General features: G+C 43.8%; 1 protein-coding gene across 6 annotated transcripts in view; it reads right to left on the bottom strand.

The window, feature by feature from the left end:
- Positions 1–24619, bottom strand: part of spata6 (spermatogenesis associated 6) — a 156545-nt gene that overhangs the window by 73732 nt on the left and 58194 nt on the right. For 5 of the 6 annotated variants that reach the window (XM_038794301.1, XM_038794300.1, XM_038794303.1 and 2 more), the window contains 2 exons: positions 6215–6478; positions 2285–2393 (listed from right to left, as the gene is read on the bottom strand). In XM_038794301.1, coding sequence (XP_038650229.1) covers positions 2285–2393; positions 6215–6478 — 373 coding nt within the window. The remainder of the gene's footprint in view (positions 1–2284; positions 2394–6214; positions 6479–24619) is intronic. The other variant, XM_038794305.1, reaches the window with a different exon arrangement.

Below are 24619 nucleotides of genomic sequence, written 5' to 3'. Positions count from 1 at the left end.
CAGAGGGATTGCATTTAAGAGCTGTGAGGTGATGATGCAGCTGTATAAAACCTTGGTTAGGCCACATTTGGAGTACTGTGTGCAGTTCTGGTCGCCTCATTTTAGGAAGGATGTGGAAGCTTTGGAAAAGGTGCAAAGGAGATTTACCAAGATGTTGCCTGGAATGGAGAGTAGGTCTTATGAGGAAAGGTTGAGGGTGCTCAGCCTTTTCTCATTAGAACGGAGAAGGATGAGGGGCGAATTGATAGAGGTTTATAAGATGATGAGGGGAATATATAGAGTAGATAGTCAGATAAAAGCAAATTACTGCGGATGCTGGAATCTGAAACGAAAGGGAAAATGCTGGAAAATCTCAGCAAGTCTAGCAGCATCTGTAGGGAGAGAAAAGAGCTAACGTTTCGAGTCCGATGACTATTTGTCAAAGCTCAAGACAAGCTTGAGACAAAGACAAAACCAGCTTTGACAAAGAGTCATCGGACTCGAAACGTTAGCTCTTTTCTCTCCCTACAGATGCTGCCAGACTTGCTGAGATTTTCCAGCATTTTCCCTTTCGAGTAGATAGTCAGAGACTTGTTCCCCGGGTGGAACAAACCATTATAAGGGGACATAAATTTAAGGTGAATGGTGGAAGATATAGGGGGGATGTCAGAGGTAGGTTCTTTACCCAGAGAGTAGTGGGGGCATGGAATGCACTGCCTGTGGAAGTAGTTGAGTCAGAAACATTAGGGGCCTTCAAGCGGCTATTGGATAGGTACATGGATTACGGTAGAATGATGGGGTGTAGATGAATTTGTTCTTAATCTCGGACAAAAGTTCAGCACAACATCGTAGGCCGAAGAGCCTGTTCTGTGCTGTATTTTTCTATGTTCTATGTTCATTGACTAGTTGACTGTGTATTTAGGAATCTGGGCCCCTGAACCACAAAGATCTTCAAAAAGGATAGTGAAGGACCTCAAGAGGGTACAGATCGGGCTGTGGGGCGACTCGGGAGAGTCAATAAAGCCTTTTGAAAAGGCATACTGGACTCAGATTTATAAACAGAAGCATCGAATACAAAACCAAGGGAGCTAGGGGAAGCAGTGGCATCGTGGTATTGTCGCTGAACTAGTAATCCAGAGTCATGCTCTGGAGCCTTCCTTATCATAGAACCACAACAGGGGAATGTGAGAGGTAAGCTTCAGAAATGTGGCCAGTAGTGGTTGCATGCCAGGAGGGAGCTGCCATTAGACATGGGCCTTTCATAGTGCATAAGAAATCAACCATCTCTTGCATTCTTGGCTCTCAGGTACAAAACAAAGACATGTGTGTGCACCCAAGAAATCCTGTTATACATTTGGGTGCCGGAGAAACAATTACAGTGGGCAATACTCGAATGGGTTTGGTGGTGGTGTTGTCGCTTGCTTCTCCCGAATGGATCTCGCTGCCGTCTCGCGCTCACCTCCGCTTCTGCCGTTCCTCCCGTCTTTATTCTCCTTGTTCCCTATTCTTGGAGATGCCATGTTCGTTATTGTATCCCGTGCCTTCCTTCCGGCTCTCATTTCTCTGCTTCCCTCCCACCTCCCTGGTTCTCCTCTCTTGTTCCCTGTCTCTTCCCTCCCCCCCCCCCCCCTCCTGTGGTTCGCCTTTCTTTCCTCTTAGGTTTAGCTGATCCCCCCTTCCCGGTCTATCTCTCCCTCTCATGCTCTGGCGAGCTGGTGCACAATACCCTAAGTTATTCTATTTAAGTTTTTATTGTACTTTTTTCTATTATTCATTATTTTCTTTTCTTTGGTATTTTGGGGTGTGCCCTTCTCTTCTGTATATGTGCATATATATAAATATATATCTGTTTCTTATCCTGTGTACATAACGGTAAATATACTTTGTTCAAAAACCCAATAAAAAACATTTAAGAAATCCTGTTATGAAACTGAGTGTTGTTTGTTTGGTCATCACGGTAATAAAAACACCTGAATTTGCTGTACGGTTGCGCTTTAGTAATGGTATATTAACAAAGTACACCATTGTTAATATGTAGAAGTTCCAGGAAATAGAATAAAAAAGCACCTGAAGCAAAAGAGAAAGGGAAAAGGTGTAGGATTAAGCTGCGTTACTCTTGCAGACAGCCACCATGATGGTATGAATAGTTTCTTTCTGTGCTGTGATCATTCTATGATTCCATGATTCATTGCTCAAGAATATTTAAATCTAAATAAATGTTAAAATAATGCAGTTTTAACATAAATATTTCACAGCAAATGATTAAAAAATTATATTACAGAAAGTACAAGACATTTGGCCCTACCATTATAAATCGGTGAACACAGAGGCCAGCTCGTGTGAGAACTCGGTTTCGGAGAAAGGGAAGGTGAGGCAATGTACAAATCATTAGTTGGCAGCAACTTATGATTAACCTGAAAAATACAAAAAAACCGTACTAAGATAAAAAATAAAGTGACTTTTTACATTTATTCATATATATTTTATTAAAAGCCAACTGAAGATATCACATCTAATCTTTCCATCTTACTCTCATGACATCTCAAACTGCACCACAACCAATGAAGTATATCAAGTCTGGCATAGTTTTCATGCAGGAAACCACAGCATAGGAACCCACAAACTACAAATGGGCTGACTGCTGAATGATCAGCATTGCCTGAAGGCAGATTATTAGCCAGGGAACTATGAAACTTTCTTCAAACAGCACCATGAGATCTTGTTAATCAAACTAAACAGGCAGATAGGCACTCGGTGTCATATCTTATCTGAAACAGGGCAGGCATGAAATTCATATCTTCAGGGCCACTGGACATGGCTCTGCAAAGATCCATCATTGTTTTGCTCAACGTGTTGTGCCACCAACCTCTTCCAGTGAGACCTCTCCAAAATGACATCTGAGCAGGTATCCTCAACATGCACAGGGAGTCTGTGAAGCAGTAATATCTTGAAGTCACACTGCCCATTCTGCTGATGCAACAGCAACATACTCAGTTTGTACTATACTGGTCCTAGCGAAGAGTGCATTAATGAATACATCACTCTTCAAATAACTTTGCAGAGATGCAAGATGAACTTTGTACCAGCATTCCTGAAAGGGCAGGAACCCAAATTGCAAGTAACATAATTTTTAAGATCTTCTGCAATTGCAAAATATTTGAAAATGCTCTGAATTGTTTTTGCAGGTACTGTGGTGAATTTCTGGACTTTTCAGTGTTGCATGCATCCAGTCAAGAGGACAGCTGAATTGGTGAGCAATCCACACACGGCTCAAAAAGCAATAGGGAATGCAACAGTAGTGCCTCAGAGTCTGCAGCATAACAGGGAAATGTGGCAGAGGTTGCGGAGAGGGGAAGATCTGTGCCATGCCCATTGCTAAATTGATGTCAAAATCCTCCATGCTTCTTGAGTGAGGTTCTCTGGTGCGCCAGTCTATCTTAGTGTGCATACCCATCAGTACTCGTCTATACGCTGCCTCACTAAGATCCTCATCTGAATTATCTGCAGTAGAACTTGTCTGTGACCATGTAGTCCAAGGAAGCTGGCAAATTAACCATCCTTTATTACTGCCCTAGCTTCAGTATACCTGTGCCCACAGGACTCATCACTTATTTATTCTGAGTCTACTCTAGCTTCCAAAGGACATACAGCGTCAGTATCTGAGCTGGTGGTTGCAAATGAATGCCAGATCAAGTGACAGGATCTCTTTACAATTGTTGTGCTATTGTTTCTCTTCTTCCTTGGGCAATTGTGTCTTGTTGTTCAACTTTCCATAATTTAAATTCCACCAATATTATTCCGTGAAGCTTTCCTTTAAGACGGACAGTTTGCTTTTAGGAAGAGCAGGCCTCACAACATGCTTTCTGGTGAACGTACAGGCAGCCTGCAGCGCAAAGAAGGATGATGCAGCACAGGACCCATTTGGCCATATATAATCATACAGCTGAAGTGGTGCATCGAATGTTGCCCATCTTGATCAGAATTAGTGTAGGCTGGACATGAAATGTGAACTCTGTGCCCAAATATCAGGGGACATGAATTTCTAGCCCAGCATCTCCTGCAATGCAGCACTCCTTTAGTAATTCACTGAAGTATTACCTCAGATTCAGTCCTGGAATATTGATTGAACCAAAACCTTTTGACTCAATAGAGTATTACCAACTGTAAGAATTCAGGAGGGAAGCTGAGGAACCTTTACTCTTGTGGGTTTGAGCCACATTTATGTTGAAGGTTAAATGGGAGCATAGAAGTCAGTACCTAGTCTGCAAACTGTAGATACACAGTACACCTAAAAATAGTTTCGAACAAAATTATTTAAATCAAAGTAGGCATGAGATGTTAGAAATATATATTAAAGGGCACAATAATCAAACTGTCATGACAAATCTCAATGCCTACAATTTTGCCCCCCCCCCATCCCACCTCATGTGCACAGGGCATCTCTGGGCCCGATCACCGCCGCACAAAAAATGCCAACTTGGCATTGCCAGCCTGGCAGTGCCCCTTCCAGCTGACAGTGTCACATGGACACCTTGGCAGTGCCAGGCTGGCACCCAGGTGGCACTGCCAGGGTGCCAAGTTGGCACCAGCAGTGCCTGGATGCTATCCTACCAAGAAGACAATCATCTGGGGGCCTCCAATCGCCTGGGAGACCCTCACGGGTGCCATTCCATCTGGCATGCATTCATGGAGACCACTACTGAGGTCTCCAAGGCGAAGAGGATGAATCCTAATGCCTTGGTTACCTCAAGGAACTGCCTATTAGAGTGTGACTAGCTGTCTCACTTTAATATACAGATTCGCCAAAAAGTGATCCCACTCACAATGGGTGGGCTTCACATCGTGACGTCTCGCGAGATCGCGTTTGATCCTGCGAGGTATGGCAAGCCGGGTAGATCCTGGAAGCAGGGAGTCCAGGCAGTTACTGGCCACGTTGCGCCACAGCATGCTGCTTTTCAGGTGTGGCCGGCAGATTGTGCCTGCATCTTAACATAAACAAGGGTAGAACACCTTTAAGATAAATGACCATCGGTTTCAATTGCTCATTACAAAATTAAAGGTTTTCTAAATGAACAAAAACATTGGAAACACTCAGCAGGTGAGTCAGTATTTCAGCATTTTGCAATTTTCTTGTTTCAAAATGTTAGCATGTGCAGTGTTTTATCTTTCTCCTTTATAAAGAGAGACTTAATGTCAACAATAATGGTTTAACAAGAAATGCTTTCAGAATTTTCAATCTGTTTCTAACGCACAATTTGAACCAATTATTTTGCATTAATAGCACAAATTGTTAAACTACACTGCTGGAAAATAATATCTGATATTCAAGGGATTTAATATTAAAATGCGGAAACTATATATTACTCCACAATAAATTTAACATAAAAGCTGAAAAGAAATATGTAAACATTTACGAATGCTGGACACTGAACCCATGTATAATTTGTACAAGAACTCAATTTTACTTAAATTAACCAAATACTGCAAATCTGAAACAAAAACATTAAATGTTAGAAATATTCGATAGGTCAGGCAGCATTAGTGGAAAGTAAGATGGGGTGGGGGTGAAATTTTAACCTGGATGAGTGGTAGATTTAGGTGTTGGTTGGGGCAGTTGAATGGACAAAAAACCTTTTGAGTGCACTGAGGACCAGCTTACCGTTTTATTGAGGTACGGCTAGGGTGGGCAGTCAATCTGCTCCCGGGATGTGGGTTGGCATTTTAAATAGGTTAACGAGGTTGGAAGCTTCCAATTTAATCTCCTTAGAAGCTTAAGTGTGGCCAGCTGGGTTTACTGAGCCTTGGGAAATCGAGCAGCCACAGTGAGAAGAGGACAGGGCTTGGAAAGAAGACAAGTGCCTTCATACTACTCCTTTGGCCTATGAAAAGCAGGAGTGTTTCCTTGCAGCCCCTGAAGAATCAGACAACCCCTCATACAAAACCCACCCACCTGTCTCAGGAATTGGACACCCATCTGGATTCAATACCCCACACCCCCAGCCCCGGGAAAAGTGACTGCATCAACTAGTTCTATAACCTCCTTCATTGTGGAAATTTCAAAAGGAAATCTGTCAGGACAAAAAAGCACTCATGGTGGAGCTCTGAGTGCATCAGTAAATAAAACGTAATCCCAACCCCCCTTCCCACATAATTTTAATATTTCAGCTCAATCAGGTCAATGATCTTTCACCGGAATTTCTGTTTACTTAAATGAGCATTTTCTCTGGACACTTACATGTCTTATTACAAATGGAGGTTTATTATCTGTTTCCTTTTTAAATTGATAAGGTCCTAGGTTGAGATGTGCAAGTCTCTGATTGGCATCCTCTGAGAGCGCTGCCATCCGTCTTTTGGTATATGGTGATAGAGACCGTGTCTGGGATGCTATTGTGGGTTGCTTATAGCTGTCATCTTTGCTGATCTCTCCGGGGAAAGTTGATGATTTTGCCATAGATTTCTTGACTGGGGAGGATTGTAGTTCCAAATTCTTGTTATCCCCCTAAACAAAGAAGTTACAAAAACATTTTTTTTCCCAATGACATTAATAGTCAATCAAGAAGAACGTCACAAAATATTGTGGAGTATATTAATACAATCTTTAGAACAAACAATCATCTTTGAAAAGTGAGAAACATTTTAGAACATACTCATTTTAGACAATCACATAAAAGACAAATCATATTTCAGAAGCAAGAAAAATGAGATTTTAGTCAGCAGTAATTTTCTTCCTCCAGGCTAAGCAAAACACTAAAAATTGTTAACTGCCTCTGAAAAGAATCACTGCATAATTTCATAATAGCATTACATTGGTGGAAAAATAAAATAACTTTTGCATTTCAATTTTTGGAAACTTGATAGAAGTCAATTTTAACAAAAATAAAACCACATTAGACAGAATATAATACAAACTGGCTATTGCACAATCAGTGCTTGTAGATTTCACTTATTTTCTTGGACTTTTCTCCTTAGTGATTTGTGCTTAACATACTATACACAAGCACAGTATTCAGCAAGAATTTTAAAATTTTTTTAAAAATAGCAACAATGACCATTTCTTCTTGTTTATAATTTATTCAGAAAAAGAGAATGGAGAAGTGCAAGTGACGTTGGCTGTTCCTGGCATGTTCTTCTATACACTTCATTGAACTAGGGTCGCTCATTTGGATTGATTGAGAAGTGAGGGATATGCTGGGAGATGAGGTTAGTTTGTGGTTGAATACAATTCTCTGGATGGTAATGTCCCACAACACCTGTGGACAGTTTTGAGCTGCTACTGGTTTTGAATTTATCCAATTTAGCATGGTGGTATGTGACAAAATGGAGGGCTTACCTCACTTACGAAGAAAGGACATCCTGAATTTTATGTTCCCAGGTCGGTATGCGCCCGACCTTAACGCACGTGAAATTGCATGGAATGTCGTTGGGCATGCATCCCAACATCATCACGGACATGTGCAATATTGATGTTGATGAGCACGCGAATGAGTCAGTCGCATCTAATTTTCAAAATTAATTTACGGGATGTGGGCATGACTGGTTAGACCTGCATTTATTGCCCATCCCTAGTTGCCCTTCAGAAGGTGGTGGTGAGTTGCCTTCTTGAACTGCTGCAGTCCTTCAGGTGTAGGTACACCTACTGTGCTGTTAGGAAGGGAGTTCCAGGATTTCGCCCCAGCGACAATGAAGGAACAGTGATATATTTCCAAGACAGGGTGGTGAGTGACTTGGAGGGCAGCCTCCAGGTGGTGGGGTTCCCTGGTATCTGTTGCTCTTGTCCTTCTAGATGGTACTGGTCATGGGTTTGGAAGGTGCTGTCGAAGGAACCTTGGTGAGTTACTGCAGTGCATCTTGGGGCTGGTTTAGCACAGGACTAAATAGCTGGCTTTTAAAGTAGACCAAGGCAGGCCAGCAGCACGGTTCAATTCCCGTCTCCCCGAACAGGCCGGAGTGTGGCGACTAGGGGCTTTTCACAGTAACTTCATTTGAAGCCTACTTGTGACAATAAGCGATTTTCATTTCATTTTCATTTCATTTCATTTGTAGATGGTACACACAGCTGCCACTGTTCATCGGTGGTGGAGGGTTTGAACGTTTGTGAAAAGAAGAGCAAACAAGCGGCTGCTTTGTCCTGGATGGTGGCGAGCTTCTCGAAGATTGTTGGAGCTGCACTCATCCAGGCAAGTGGAGAGTATTCCATTACACTCCTGACTTGTGTCTTGTAGATGGTGGATAGGCTTTGGGGGGGGGAATCAGAAGGTAAGCTACTCGCCGTAGTAATTGATAATTAAAGGGCAATGTAGGCCATTAAAAAGCCTATTAACACAGATTCTGCACTCGTCGCACTGGCAAAAAGGCTGGCATTAATGTTTTTATAAATTTGTCATCCAAGGGCGAGATAAAATATTCCCGGAGCACAAGTATTTTCATATGTGATTTTGCCGCTGTCATATTTCTGGGTTTTGCCAGATTTCGTTTTGATTGCGATTGCTTTCTAAGCTGGTTCACCTACAAATCTGTGTCAAAGTTCTAACGAAAAAGATCACTCTGTATAAATGATGGGGAACATTGGCATTTGAAAAAGATATTGGCTTTGAAAATCCATGGCCATTAATGCGGAGGGGGGGTGGGCAGTTGAGCTGAGGGTAGGGTCTCTTTGAACATCAGACTCCCCATGACTCAAGCCTTCATTATGATCCAGCATACAGATACGGCAGGTTTGCCATCGGCAATATCCCAATTGACTCAGCAGCAAATATAGAAAATGAGCAGATCCCCGTATAATTAAAGATTTTTTTGTTTTAAAAAATGGATTCCTCTACAAAGGGAAACAACCACACTTTGTTTGCAGACACCCTATGCCCCTTCCCTCATTTCATGCCCTCCTCCCTTCCTACCATGGACACTAGCTGCGCCACTTCAGCCAGTCAGCCCAGAGTTGTTGAAACAGCAGGTGGACTAGATGTGCTCTTGATGGCATGGGTGTCTACCATGTTGGAACATTCAGCTCTCTAGAGTTCAGTAGGTTAAAGGCTCAAGTTCCATTCCAGAGAGTTGAGCATGTGGGTTCACCTTCCTAGCAGTCCTGAGAGAGTGCTGTACTGTTTATGCTGCTGGTATTCAGGTGAGATATTAATCTTAGACCATGTCCACCCTCTCAGATGGATGTAAAAGATCCAACACTGGTGTCTATATGGGAACTATATGGGAATGTGCATAAATTGGCTGGCTGGCACATTTTCCACATTATAGGAGTGGCCACACTTCAAAAAGCAGTCAGGCACTCTGGGATGTCCTGAAGCTATGGAAGGTGCTGGAGAAATGCTTATCCATTATCTTTTCTTCCTTCAATTATGTAAGTAGAAGAAGGGATCCCCCCCATCAATGATGTAAGGAGAAGAAGGGAACCTCCCCCCAAACAACACTTTCTCCATTCCCCCACTTGCAGATTCCTCACTGCTGCCACAAAGTTTAGTTGGATCAGTGGCAGATGTTGGACAGGACCTGTAGATTTTCAAGGCATATTTCAGAGCTATTATATACAAATACATTGAGTCAATACAAGGGGCGGTACAGTGGCACAGTGATTAGCACTACTGCCTCACAGCTCCAGAGTCCTGGGTTCAATTCGGGCCTTGGGTGATTGTCTGTGTGGTGTTTGCACTTTCTCCCATGTCTGGGTGCTCCGGTTTCCTCCCACAGTCCAAAGATGTGCAGGTTAGGTGGATTGGCCATGCTAAATTTCCCCTCAGTGTACAAAAGATTAGGTGGGGTTACTGGGTTGCAGGGATAGGTGGAGGTGTGGGCTTAAGTAGTGTGCACTTTCCAAGGGCCGGTGCAGACTCGATGGGCCGAATAGCCTCCTTTTGCACTGTAAATTCTATGATTCCATGAGTCAATTATTAAAGATTTTAAAGGGCAGCAGGGTGGCACAGTGGACCCGGGTTCGAATCCCGGCTCTGGGTCACTGTCCGTGAGGAGTTTGCACATTCTCCCCGTGTCTGCGTGGGTTTCACCCCCACAACCCAAAAGATGTGCAGGATAGGTGGATTGGCCACGCTAAATTGCCCCTTAATTGGAAAAAATAATTGGGTACTCTAACTTTATTTTTTTTTAAATTAAAGATTTTAATTAGGATCATTTTATAGCTGAAAAGCTGCAGTATTAACCCCAAATTTGTTTCCATGTTGAAGGACCTATTTGTATTTCTATTCACTAGAAGATTAATTGAAGTCACCAAAGTCCTGGAGGGTACCATTGTACCCAGTGGCTGACTCATTCCCACCCCTGCCTGCAATGTCAGGCCAACTGGAAGGTTGTGTTTTATGCTGGGAGGGCCTTAATTGGTCACGCAGCATAAAATCGAGTTGAGAAAGCGATCTCGCCCAGGAGCGGATTCTACACCTGCTACCAGGCCCGCCAACTTCGCACGCAAGCCAACCATGAGATTCGAGCCTTGGTCTCCACAAGGATGTGTGATGGTCACTCCTACCAATACTGTTATGGCCAGATGCATCTATAACAGGCAGACCAGTTCAGACTATGTCAAGTAGGCTATTTCCTCTTACCAGTTCTCTCACCATCTGTTACAAGACTAATCTGGCAGCTGACTCCTTGAAAATTGGTCACCTGAGTCTGTGATGCTACCAGTAAACCACTCCTGGTGATAAATGTTGAAGTTTCCACTTGGATTACATTCTATTTCTTTATTATCTTCAGTGCTTCTCCCAAATGGTGTTGAGTAGTTGGGCAAAAGGTGGAAATCAGCAGGTGGTTTATTTGACCATGTTTGATTTGAAACCTTAAAACCACAAAGCCATGGGTTCTAGACTCACTGTCGAGAACTCCTGGGAACAAGTATGCCACACCTTTGGTGAATCGGTCCTGCTGGTGGAGCAACAAATGCTTTAGGATGGTGATAGGCCGAAAATTCAGGTTGGGGGGGCTGGGTCTCCACCTTTCCACTGCCGATGGTATTTTACCAATGGCAGAGAAGGTCGCCAATGGCCATCCTTAACAGTGGCTAATTGAAGCCCTTAAGTGGCCAGTTAAGGGTCTCTTAAGAGCCTCTTCCCATCAATAGTATTTTACCAGTGGCAGATGGGTCCTCCACCACATGGGGAGAAACTGACAATGTCCTTGTGAGCTTGGAGGGGGTGGGTGCCTCCGACCTCCTGACTGGGCACCATTAGGCCCCGACAAGAGCACTCCTCCATAGCAATATCTTTGTCCCACCTTTAGCAACTAGACCCTCTGATTCAGCAGGGCTTGCTTGATTGGCCCCAGTGAGCCCAACCCCACTTAGCTCATTTTTGGTGTGGTGTCTGTTATGGGCCAGGGCTTAAAAACTCCAAAGTGTATTATGGAGTTCACCTGACCTATAGATTTTTTAGATTGGATTGGATTTGTTTATTGTCACGTGTACCGAGGTACAGTGAAAAGTATTTTTCTGCGAGCAGCTCAACAGATCATTACGTACATGGGAAGAAAAGGGAATAAAAGAAAATACATAGTAGGGCAACACAAGGTATATAATGTAACTACATAAGCACCGGCATCGGGTGAATCATACAGGGGTGTAGTGTTAATGAGGTCAGTCCATAAGAGGGTCGCTTAGGAGTCTGGTAACAGCGGGGAAGAAGTTGATTTTGAGTCTGTTCGTGCATGTTCTCAGACTTCTGTATTTCCTGCCTGATGGCAGCCCACTTCTCAGCCCAGTTCTGCATCCTATCTATGTCTCTTTGCAGCCGACAACAGTCCTCCTCACTACCCACAACTCCACCAATCTTCATATCGTCTGCAAATTTACTGACCCACCCTTCAACTTCCTCATTCAAGCCATTAATGAAAATCACAAACAGCAGAGGGGCCAGAACTGATCCATGTGGTACGCCACTGGTAACTGGGCTCCAGGCTGAATATTTGCCATCCACCACCACTCTCTGATTTCTATCGGTTAGTCAGTTCGTTATCCAACTGGCCAAATTTCCCACTATCCCATGCCTCCTTAATTTCTGCATAAGCCTACCATGGAGAACCTTATCAAATGCCTTACTAAAATCCATGTACACCACATTCACTGCTTTACCTTCATCCACGTGTTTGGTCACCTCCTCAAAGAATTCAATAAGACTTGTGAGGCAAGACAGACCCCTCACAAATCCGTGCTGACTATCCCTAATCAAGCAGTGTATTTCCAGATGCTCAGAAATCCTATCCCTCAGTACCCTTTCCATTACTTTGCCTACCACCGAAGTAAGACTAACTGGCCTGTAATTCCCAGGGTTATCCCTATTCCCTTTTTGGAACAGGGGCACGACATTCGCCACTCTCCAATCCCCTGGTACCACCCCTGTTGATAGTGAGGACGAAAGGATCATTGCCAACGGCTCTGCAATTTCATCTCTTGCTTCCCATAGAATCCTTGGATATATCCCGTCAGGCCCGGGGGACTTGTCTATCCTCAAGTTTTCCAAAATGCCCAGCACATCTTCCTTCCTAACAAGTATCTCCTCGAGCTTACCAGTCTGTTTCACATTGTCCTCTCCAACAATATGGCCCCTCTCATTCGTAAATACTGAAGAAAGGTACTCATTCAAGACCTCTCCTATCTCTTCTGACTGAGTACACAATCTCCCGCTACTGTCCTTGATCGGACCCACCCTCGCTCTCGTCATTCTCATATTTCTCACACATGTGTAAAAGGCCTTGGGGTTTTCCTTGATTCTACCCACCAAAGAATTTTCATGCCCTCTCTTAGCTGTCCTAATCCCTTTCTTCAGTTCCCTCCTGGCTATCTTGTATCCCTCAAGCGCCCTGTCTGAACCTTATTTCCTCAGCCTTACATAAGTATCCTTCTTCCTCTTAACAAGACATTCAACCTCTCTTGTCAACCATGGTTCCCTCACTCGACCATCTCTTCCCTGCCTGACAGGGACATACATATCAAGGACATGTAGTATGTTCCTTGAACAAGTTCCACATTTCAATTGTGTCCTTCCCTGACAGCCTATGTTCCCAACTTATGCACTTCAGTTCTTGTCTGACAGCATCATATTTACCCTTCCCCCAATTGTAAACTTTGCCCTGTTGCACGCACCTATCCCTCTCCATTACTAAAGTGAAAGTCACAGAATTGTGGTCACTATCTCCAAAATGCTCCCCCACTAACAAATCTATCACTTGCCCTGGTTCATTACCAAGTACCAAATCCAATATGGCCTCCCCTGTGGTCTGACAATCTACATACTGTGTTAGAAAAGCATCCTGGACACACTGTACAAACACCACCCCATCCAAATTATTTGATCTAAAGAGTTTCCACTCAATATTTGGGAAATTGATGTTACCCATGACTACTACCCTGTGACTTCTGCATCTTTCCAAACTCTGTTTTCCAATCTGTTCCTCCACATCTCTGCTGCTATTGGGGGGCCTATAGAAAACTCCCAACAAGGTGGCTGCTCCTTTCCTATTTCTGACTTCAACTCATACTACCTCAGTAGGCAGATCCTCCTCGAACTGCCTTTCTGCATCTGTTACACTATCTCTAATTAATAATGCAACCCTCCCCCCAACCTCTTTTACCACCCTCCCTAATCTTAATGAAACATCTATAATCAGGAACCTACAACAACCATTTCTGCCCCTCTTCTATCCAGGTTTCCGTGATGGCCACCACATCGTAGTCCCAAGTACCGATCCATGCCTTAAGTTTGCCCACCTTATTCCTGATGCTTCTTGCGTTGAAGTATACACACTTCAACCCATCTCCGTGCCTGCAAGTACTCTCATTTGTCAGGGTTACCTTCCCCACTGCCTCACTACACGCTTTGACGTCCTGAACATCGGCTACCTTAGTTGCTGGACTACAAGTCCGGTTCCCATTCCCCTGCCAAATTAGTTTAAACCCTCCCGAAGAGTACTAGAAAACCTCCCCCGGGATATTGGTGCCCCTCTGTTTTGGATGCAACCCGTCCTGCTTGTACAGGTCCCACCTTCCCCAGAATGATCTCGAAATACCTGAAGCCCTCCCTCCTGCACCATTCCTGCAGCCACGTGTTCAACTGCACTCTCTCCCTATTCCTAGCCTCACTATCACCTGGCACCAGCAACAAACCAGAGATGACAACTCTGTCTGTCCTGGCTTTTAACTTCCAGCCTACCTCCCTAAACTTGTTTATTACATCCACACCCCTTTTCCTACCTACGTCGTTGGTACAATGTGCACCATGACTTCTGGCTGCTTCCCCTCCCCCTTAAGGATCCTGAAGACATGATCCGAGACATCCCTGGCCCTGGCACCCGGGAGGCAACATACCTTCCAGGAGTCTCGCTCACGACCACAGAATCTCCTATCTATTCCCCTAACCATTGAGACTCCTATCACTATTGCTTTTATATTCTTCCCCCTTTCCCTTTTGAGCCCCAGAGACAGACTCAGTGCCAGAGACCTGGCCGCTTGGGCCTTCCCTCGGTAGGTCATTCCCCCCAACAGCATCCAAAAGGGTATACTTGTTTTGAAGGGGAACGGCCACAAGGGATCCCTGCACTGTCTGCCCGTTTGTTTTCTTTCCCCTGACTGTAACCCAGCTACTCTTCTCCTATACCTTGGGTGTGGCTACCTCCCTGTAACTCTTCTCTGTTACCCCCTCTGCTCCCGGATGATCCAAAGTTCATCCAGCTCCAACTCCAATTCCTAACACGGTCTCTGAGGAGCTGGAGTTGGGTCCACTTCCCGCAGGTATAGTCAGCGGGGACACCCATGGTATCCCTCACCACCCACATCCTACAGGAGGAGCATGCAACTGCCCTAGCCTCCATCCCCTCTTACCTTACAGAATACAGCTGCACTGTGGACCAACTGGAACTCCGCCCTCCAACTCTGCTCCCAGTCAGCTGTACTCTTGGTAAACTCCCGGCTCCCTTCACGCTCTTTGAGGAAATGTAGGAAATGAAATGAAAAGTAGCACCTTACTCTCTACTCACATAACTCCCTCAGTCACCAAACTCTCACTATAGCACTCAAATGCACCCAAATTCAGCAGTCAGTGCAAACAAAGTCTGCACTGTAACTAGCTCAGATTTATACTATGACTCTAGCCTCTGAAAACTGGCCTAATCCAATTAACTAATTAACAAGCTCCAGCTACAAGTAGTTACAAGTAGAGCTTTTGTTTAAAAGCTGATTGAAAATTCACCTTCTTCGCAACCAAATAGCAACGTTTAAGTTAATTAACTAAATAAAAGAAAAACTAGACTTTAGATAAAAATTAAAAATAAACCCTTAATATCCCTCAGTCACCAAACTCTCACTATAGCACTCAAATGCACCCAAATTCAGCACTCAGTGCAAACAAATTTCCAGATAACTGCCACACTCAAAAACCATCACCTAAATTCTGTAAATTCTATGTAAACACACCTTCCATGGATTGGTGAGGCACAGCTAATGCGTTTCATCACATATGCACAAAGCTAAAACGTTCAACCAGGCATGTACTGCACTTTCTACTCGTTAAGTGAGAGGATATATAAAAAGCTTCCTCAGACAAAAGTCTAACTTTGAGAAAGTTAGTCAACACATTGCAAAATAGGTTAGCACCTGGAGTGCCATTAATTACAACATACTGCACAATGATCCAACAAATGTCGAACGTGATTAATGATAATTTAAAAAAGTTAAAAGAGGATGTCTATTCGCTGAGTCAATATAACATGTGCAGAAAGATCTGGATAACAATCAGGCTTTGGTTGAAAATGGCAAGTAACATTTGTGCCAGGCAGTACCGAGCAATGACCATCTGGCCCCTCGAGCCTGCTCCGCCATTCAATGAGATCATAGCTGATCTTTTGTGGACTCAGCTCCACTTTCCAGCCCGAACACCATAACCCTTAATCCCTTTATTCTTCAAAAAACTATCTATCTTTATCTTAAAAACATTTAATGAAGGAGCCTCAACTGCTTCACTGGGCAAGGAATTCCATAGATTCACAACCCTTTGGGTGAAGAAGTTCCTCCTAAACCCAGTCCTAAATTTACTTCCCCTTATTTTGAGGCTATGTCCCCTAGTTCTGCTTTCACCCGCCAGTGGAAACAACCTGCCCACATCTATCCTATCGATTCCCTTCATAATTTTAAATGTTTCTATAAGATCCCTCCTCATCCTTCTAAATTCCAACGAGTATAGTCCCAGTCTACTCAACCTCTCCTCATAATCCAACCCCTTCAACTCTGGGATTAACCTAGTGAATCTCCTCTGCTCACCCTCCAGTGCCAGTATGTCCTTTCTCAAGGAGACCAAAACTGAACACAATACTCAGGTGTGGCCTCACTAACACCTTATACAATTACAACATAACCTCCCTAGTCTTAAACTCCATCCCTCTAGCAATGAAGGACAACATTACATTTGCCTTCTTAATCACCTGTTGCACCTGTAAACCACCTTCCTGTGACTCATGCACTAGCACACCCAGGTCTCTCTGCACAGCGGCATGCTTTAATATTTTATCGTTTAAATAATAATCCCGTTTGCAGTTATTCCTACCAAAATGGATAACCTCACATTTGTCAACATTGTATTCCATCTGCTAGACCCTAGCCCATTCACTTAACCTATCCAAATCCCTCTGCAGACTTCCAGTATCCTCGGCACTTTTCGTTTTACCACTCATCTTAGTGTCATCTGCAAACTTGGACACATTGCCCTTGGTCCCCAACTCCAAATCATCTATGGAAATTGTGAACAATTGTGGGCCCAACACGGATCCCTGAGGGACACCACTAGCTACTGATTGCCAACCAGAGAAACACCCATTAATCCCCACTCTTTGCTTTCTATTAATTAACCAATCCTCTATCCATGCTACTACTTTACCCTTAATGCCATGCATCTTTATCTTATGCAGCAACCTTTTGTGTGGCACCTTGTCAAAGGCTTTCTGGAAATCCAGATATACCAGATCCATTGGCTCCCCATTATCTACTGCACTGGTAATGTCCTCAAAAAATTCCACTAGATTAGTTAGGCACAACCTGCCCTTTATGAACCCATGCTGCGTCTGCCCAATGGGACAATTTCTATCCAGATGCCTCGCTATTTCTTCCTTGATGATAGATTCCAGCATCTTCCCTACTACCGAAGTTAAGCTCACTGGCCTATAATTTCCTGCTCTCTGGCTACCTCCTTTTTAAAAAAGTGGTGTCACGTTTGCTAATTTCCAATCCACCGGGACCACCCCAGTGTCTAGTGAATTTTGGTAATTTTGGTAAATTTCCCTAGCCATCTCTTTTAGCACTCTGGGATGCATTCCATCAGGGCCAGGAGACTTGTCTACCTTTAGCCCCATTAGCTTGCCCATCACTACGTCCTTCGTGATAACAATCCTCTCAAGGTCCTCACCTCTCATAGCCTCATTTCTATCAGTCGCTGGCATGTTATTTGTGTCTTCCACTGTGAAGACCGACCCAAAAAACCTGTTCAGTTCCTCAGCCATTTCCTCATCTCCCATTATTAAAACTCCCTTCTCATCCTCTAAAGGACCAATATTTACCTCAGCCACTCTTTTTTGTTTTATATATTTGTAAAAAATTTTACTGTCTGTTTTTATATTCTGAGCAAGTTTACTCTCATACTCTATCTTACTCTTCTTTATAGCTTTTTTAGTAGCTTTCTGTTTCTCCCTAAAGATTTCCCAGTCCTCTAGTCTCCCACCAATCTTTACCACTTTATATGCTTTTTCCTTCAATTTGATACTCTCCCTTATTTCCTTAGATATTCACGGTCGATTTTCCCTCTTTCTACCGCCCTTCCTTTTTGTTGGTATAAACCTTTGATGAGCACTGTGAAAAATCGCTTGGAAGGTTCTCCACTGTTCCTCAACTGTTCCACCATAAAGTCTTTGCTCCCAGTCTACCTTAGCTAGTTCTTCTCTCATCCCATTGTAATCTCCTTTGTTTAAACACAAAACACTAGTATTTGATTTTATTTTCTCACCCTCCATCTGTATTTTAAATTCCACCATATTGTAATCGCTCCTTCCGAGAGGATCCCTAACTATGAGATCACAAATCAATCCTGTCTCATTACACAGGACAAGATCTAGGACCGCTTGTTCCCTCGTAGGTTCCATTACATACTGTTCTCGGAAACTATCGCGGATACATTCTATAAACTCCTCCTCAAGGTTGCCTTGACCGACCTGGTTAAACCAATCGACATGTAGATTAAAATCCCCCATGACAACTGCTGTACCATTTCGACATATGCATCAGTTATTTCTTTGTTTATTGCCTGCCTCACCATAACGTTACTATTTGGTGGCCGATAGACTACTCCTATAATAACAGAGCAACACCACCTCCCTTACCATCCACTCTGTCCTTCCGAATAGTTTGATACCCTCGGATATTTAACTCCCAGTCGTGACCATCCTTTAACCATGTTTCAGTAATGGCCACTAAATCATAGTCATTCACGATGATTTGTGCCATCAACTCATTTACTTTATTCCGAATACTACGAGCATTCAGGTAAAGTACACTTATGTTGGTTTTTTTACCTCTGTTTTGAATCTTAACATCTCCAGTTTTATTCCTTTTAGTATTACTGGGCCTATTCACTGAGCTCCCCTCAGTCACTGTACCTTGTACTGTCGCCCTTTTTCATTTTTGACTATGTTTTCTCTGCCTTGCACTTTTCCCCTTACTTCCTTTTGCTTCTGTTCCTGTTTTCCTACCTTCCAACTTCCTGCATCGGTTCCCATCCCCCTGCCACATTAGTTTAAACCCTCCCCAACAGCTCTAGCAAACACCCCCCTCGAGGACATCGGTTCCAGTCCTGCCCAGGTGCAGACTGTCCGGTTTGTACTGGTCCCACCTCCCCCAGAACCGGTCCCAATGCCCCAGGAATTTGAATCACTCCCTCTTGCACCATCTCTCGAGCCACGAGACTAGCCATATAAATACTGTGGTGACAAGAGGAGGTCAGAGATGGGAATTCTGCAGCAAGTAACCCACCACCTGACTCCCCAAAAACTGTCCACCATCTGCAAGGCACAAATCAGGAGTGTGATGGAATATTCTCCTCTTGCTTAGGTGAGTATAGCTCCAAAAACACTCAAAGTCTACACCATCCAGGAAAAAGTAGCACGCTTGATTGCCACTCCATCCACCACTTTCAACATCCTCTCCCTCCACCACCGACACACACTGTGTGTACCATCTACAAGATGTGGAGATGCCGGCATTGGACTGGAGTGAGCACAGTAAGAAGTCTTACAACACCAGGTTAAAGTCCAACAGGTTTGGTATACGCTGCAGGAAAGGATGTCCCGAAGCGTGGTACATTGGCGAGACCATGCAGACACTGCGACAACGAATGAACGGGCATCGTGTGACAATCACCAGGCAGGAATGTTCCCTTCCAGTCGGGGAACACTTCAGCAGTCAAGGGCATTCAGCCTCTGATCTCCGGGTAAGCGTTCTCCAAGGCGGTCTTCAGGACACGCGACAACGCAGAATTGCCGAGCAAAAACTTATAGCTAAGTTCCGCACGCATGAATTCGGCCTCAATCGGGATCTTGGATTCATGTCGCATTACATTCATCCCCCACCATCTGGTCTGGATTTGCAAAATCCTACCAACTGTCCTGGCTTGAGACAATTCACACCTCTTTAACCTGGGATCACCCCCTATCTCTGGATCTGTAATGATTTGATTACCTGCAAATGCTCGCATTCCAAGCATTGTCTGGCATCTCTGACTTAGTCTATATAAATGATTCTGGAACATACCTCTCCAGTCACCCGAGGAAGGAACAGTGCTCCGAAAGCACGTGTTTGAAACAAACCTGTTGGACTTTAACCTGGTGTTGTAAGACTTCTTACCATCTACAAGATGCATTATGGCAAATCACCAAGGCTCCATCGACAGCACCTTCCAAATCCATGACCTCTACCACCTTGGAGGACAAAGGTAACAGGTGCAAAGTCAGAGATGCCAGACAATGCTTGGAATGCGAGCATTTGCGGGTAATCAAATCATTACAGATCCAGAGATAGGGTGTGATCCCAGGTTAAAGAGGTGTGAATTGTCTCAAGCCAGGACAGTTGGTATACGCTGCAGGAAAGGATGTCCCGAAGCGTGGTACATTGGCGAGACCATGCAGACACCATAATCTGCCCGACCCGATCTCTGACTCCCTCATCCCCGACCTCTAATCTCTTTCAAACCATACACTATCTGACATTGTCACTAGGTCAAACTTCTGGAACTCCCTCCCTAATAGTGCTGTGTGTGTAGCTACACCACATGAACTGCAGCTGTTCAAGTAGGTGGCTTACCACCACCTTCGCAAGAGCAATTAGGGATGAGCAATAAAAAGTTGGCCTAATCTGCTTACATTCCGTGAAAGAATTTTAAAAACTTACCACTGTGCTGATGTGGGCAACCATGACACATGACAATCATTGGCAATAGCAGGTTGACAGCATGTGGAATGTTGCAAACAGCACCCCATAGCAACACCAGCTCATACATAGCACTTGTTACACAACTTTTTTCACCTGCTGGTATCTTTAGCCCACAGCAAAAGTGAACCATATGAAACTATCTCATTGTCAATGAATTTGCTGAATTTCCATTGTTTAAAGTGGATGGAAGGATGCTGGTCAATGTATGAATTGAATTAAGGAACTGAGTGTAATATATCTATGTTACCTGAAGATACAAAGCTAGGTGGGAAAGTAAATTGTCAGAAGGCATCTGCAAAGGGATAGATAAGTGATTCGGCAATATTGTGGCAGATGGAGTATATTGTAGGGAAATGTGAAGTTATTCACTTTGGAGGGAAAAACACAGTGGGCCATAATCTTGGTGCTCCCTAGCATCGGATTTTGGGGGTACCCCAAAGATGTGCTGGGAAATCCTTCTTGAAAATTACAGATATGGTTTGCACTGCAATTACTCAGAAGTGCTAACTTCCTCTGGGAAATTGTCCTGCATTGGGAACCATCTGAAAATGCCATTTAAATCGCAAACTTCGGATGGCTCTGCCAGGGTTACAGCAAAAATTACTTTGAAAAAGGTAGAAGATTTAAAACCTCTTCCAACCTTTGCGTCAGTATTGTAAACACCGAGACCAATCCCCTCATGGGATTCCCCCCCACATCCCGGGCTACCCTCCCCCACAGGGATTCCCCCCAACAGGCCTGCACCCATTCCCAACCCCCGACCCCTTGAACTAATAATCCAATCCAAGCTCAACCCCGACCCAACCCCCACTGAATCCATGGACGCGACTTCTGACTCCCCCGACCTCTGATCTGCACAATCTCTGACCACCTACACCCTTCTTCCTGGGCCCTTTATACTTAGCTGCTTTATGCTGCAAACAAGGGGCCACGGCCACCTTGCATCCACTGGAGTTGGACTGCATGGAATCTTTGGTGGGGGCCTCGAGCAGCTCTACTAACCAGAAGTTTTGCCCTTTTCAAGAGCAAGTAATTAAATTTGTCTAAATCCAACAGTCAGATGTTATAACCCAATATTTGTTAAACAATGAGAAACTATTGAATTCTGGTATGTTCAGAATTTCATCTTTCTATTGTTCTGGCTTATTGTGGTGTCCTACTTTAACTATAAAGTGGATATGGCAATTGTATTCTTAACCTATGAGTGACTAAACTGCAACTTATCCTTCATCACTGATAAAGCTTGCTTCTTGTGCTACAAATTAACCTGCCATTGGGTGACGTATGGCTCAACTTAATTTTACCTTTTATTCTAACATCAATATGATTTTCCAATTGTCTTCCCTTTTAAATTATTGCAGCAATGTGGGGAGATAATTGTGCTAATCCTTGTGCATTAACCTTATCTCAGCTCCAGACCTGTACCATGCTGGTGTTTAGGGAAGCTGTACTTTCCTTCCCGTATTTCTGTTTGCATATTTTTTTCAAATTTTATCACAGGCTTTTCATGTGCTTCCCCCTCTCGATCCCCTCAAAATTACTTAAAGACTGTCTGGGGTAATAAGAGACCCTATGATATTCTAGAATGTAAGTGTCCTGACCCAACTACCCTTTTCAGCATCAGATCTTTTGTTGTTTCCCGGTTTTGGTCAGACAGTTTGGCTCCTCTTAGTATTTTACATTGATTACTTTCAGAGTAACCCTTCTGAACAAGCTGTTGTTCTCAGAGAGCGCTGCACTATTTATGCTACCATTTAGGGAGCCTTCTGGTGAACACCCCAGAGAGTATAGTGGTGTAAGAAATGGTGCATCAACAATTTTAAGCTCAGCGAGATCTTAGAGATCACACATGTGGTGTGTGGTAGAAAACCAACTAACAATTTACAAGACAATTGCCCTATTAAGAAAATATAAGTAGCTCCCAGCCACGTTTCCTCTTACTTCAGTTTGCTGTGTGCAGCTATAATGCACGGTGTCTTTAAGCTTTATTCGCAGCCACAAATTTTCTCAGCTTAAAGGGAACAGTGCTTGTGCATGGTCTCTTTATTCCATGAGCAACACATGTCCAATTGCTGTGCAATGCACACCCATACAGCTTAGAGGGTTCACTGGACTCCGACAGCAGCTAAAATCCTTTAGGCAGGAAGGAACATCGGTTTCTTAACCAAGATGTCAACTTTTACAGAATTCATACAACTGACTGGGTTGGATTCTGGCATCAGCAGTGAATTACAATTGCATACATACTTTCCATGAGTTTTTACACTAGAAATTCATGTCAGTCAACTGTTTAAAAAGTGCAGTATCCTCGACAGACATCGGGAAGCTGTGTGAAAATGGTAAGCAACTTAACCAATCAGACTAAAGAATTGTTAATGAGCAGTGCAGAATCTGGTTCAGGGAATGTGTGTTATAATAAAAGAAAATTAGTACGGATGCTGGCCAGTTTGACAAAGAATCACCCAGATTCGAAACGTTAGCTCCGTTCTCTCTCCATCGATGCAGTCAGACCTGCTGAGATTTTCTGCTAAGGTGTGTCATAATGAATGTTGCTTTCATTGTCAAATTAGGTACAGAAAGCAAAATAACAAGAGGAATAGAAATATTGGATTAAGAGAGAACGATAAGAGAGGCAGGAAGATAAAGTTAAAATATATTATTGATAATAGCCATATAATTAAATTCTGAAGGAATAAGTCTTCATGCTAATAAAAGCTGCTTCAGTGCCAGAGAGATTAAAAAAGAGTTTTTCAAACTCAGGGTCGCGACCCGCAGGTGGGTCGTGGGTGGGTGTCGGGACGGTCGTGGAGCGATCGGTTGTGGCATTCCCGATCGCGGGAAGTTCCCAACTACCGCAACTGGCTTTTAAGGTTGCCGGCCGTGGGCAGCCCCCGATTGGTTGCGGCGTTTGAGAGGCTGGGCGGCTCAAGGCTGGGCTGTGTGCTGCGCGCAGAGCGGTGGGGAGGTGGGGAATGGGCTGACAAGCGTCCGTGTGGACGCAATGCTAACAGTGCTTTATACTAACATTGCTTGGAGCTCCGCTCTATTGCTCGTCCTTTGCGCACAGCTCGGCTCATCCCCCGCCACCGATCAGCAGTATGCAACCTGCGGCTACTTGGTCAATCCGTTCAACGGCCAGCACAACGTACGTTTGCACTCCCACGACGGTAAGTACTGGTCGGGAAGTGGCCTGTGACTGGGGTGGATACAGTGAGAGGAAGCCAGGCCAGGTTTTTCAGAATACTGATTAACCGAGGCCAGTCAATATGTGAACACCGGAAGAAACCTACAGTCATCACTTTGTGTCCCCTCTCTGGAAACTAGGAAGTAAGTGCTTTTGGTGAGAATGGAGCAGTAGGTGACTTGGATGTTTGGATAGTGTAATGAAGTGGCACCAGTAAGAAATAGTGTGAAACTGTGCGTGTTAGACAAGTTACTTCATCTCCACTAAAGTCATAGTTTGTAAAGTAAAAACAAAATTGTACTTTTTTCTCTAATTGATTAAATTTCTAAAGAAATGGGAATCTATTTAAAACAAAGTTTGTGTGTAAATGCAAGGATGCACATGTTCAACTGAAGTTATTTTAATTTTTAACAGTAAAAAGTCATAAATTTGGAAACATTAGGTATTGGAAATAAAGTTTAAAAGTAAAAAAAAAGAATGCTGGCCGCGACCGGCCTATAAATATAAACGATGAGTCTTTCCGGCAGAGAGAAGGTAATTTAGCCAGCACGTCAATGCTTTGGGTACAAAATCGTAGAGGTGAAATTCCTCCATTGTGTAGCTAGCAGCAACAGGACTGTGTGAAGAACTGAAGATGGGTCATTTTGTAATAAGGTAGAGAGGGCCAGAGGTACAAAGATACAAACAGAACAGGATCTCACAATTAAATCTGCTGGAGAGAGCTTCTCAGGAGAGCCCAGGGTAGGACAAGGCAGTGCTGGTGTGAACTGTATCCCAAGCTCCAGGGCCTCTGGTGAACAAACAATTAAGACGAAACTGAAATTGGGAACAAGGCAGTATAAAGATGATTTATTGAGGTATGGCACTCATTGTACCAATGCAAATCAGGATGCAAAGTCCATGTGTGTTATATGCAGGGAAGCACTGACAAATGAAGTTTAAAACCCTCAAATCTTCATTTGAAGACTCAGCATGGCGAGTTC

This window comes from Scyliorhinus canicula, chromosome 4 (genome assembly GCF_902713615.1).
Source record: "Scyliorhinus canicula chromosome 4, sScyCan1.1, whole genome shotgun sequence".
NCBI classification, from domain to species: domain Eukaryota; kingdom Metazoa; phylum Chordata; class Chondrichthyes; order Carcharhiniformes; family Scyliorhinidae; genus Scyliorhinus; species Scyliorhinus canicula.
This window is presented reverse-complemented; position numbering and strand designations above follow the sequence as displayed.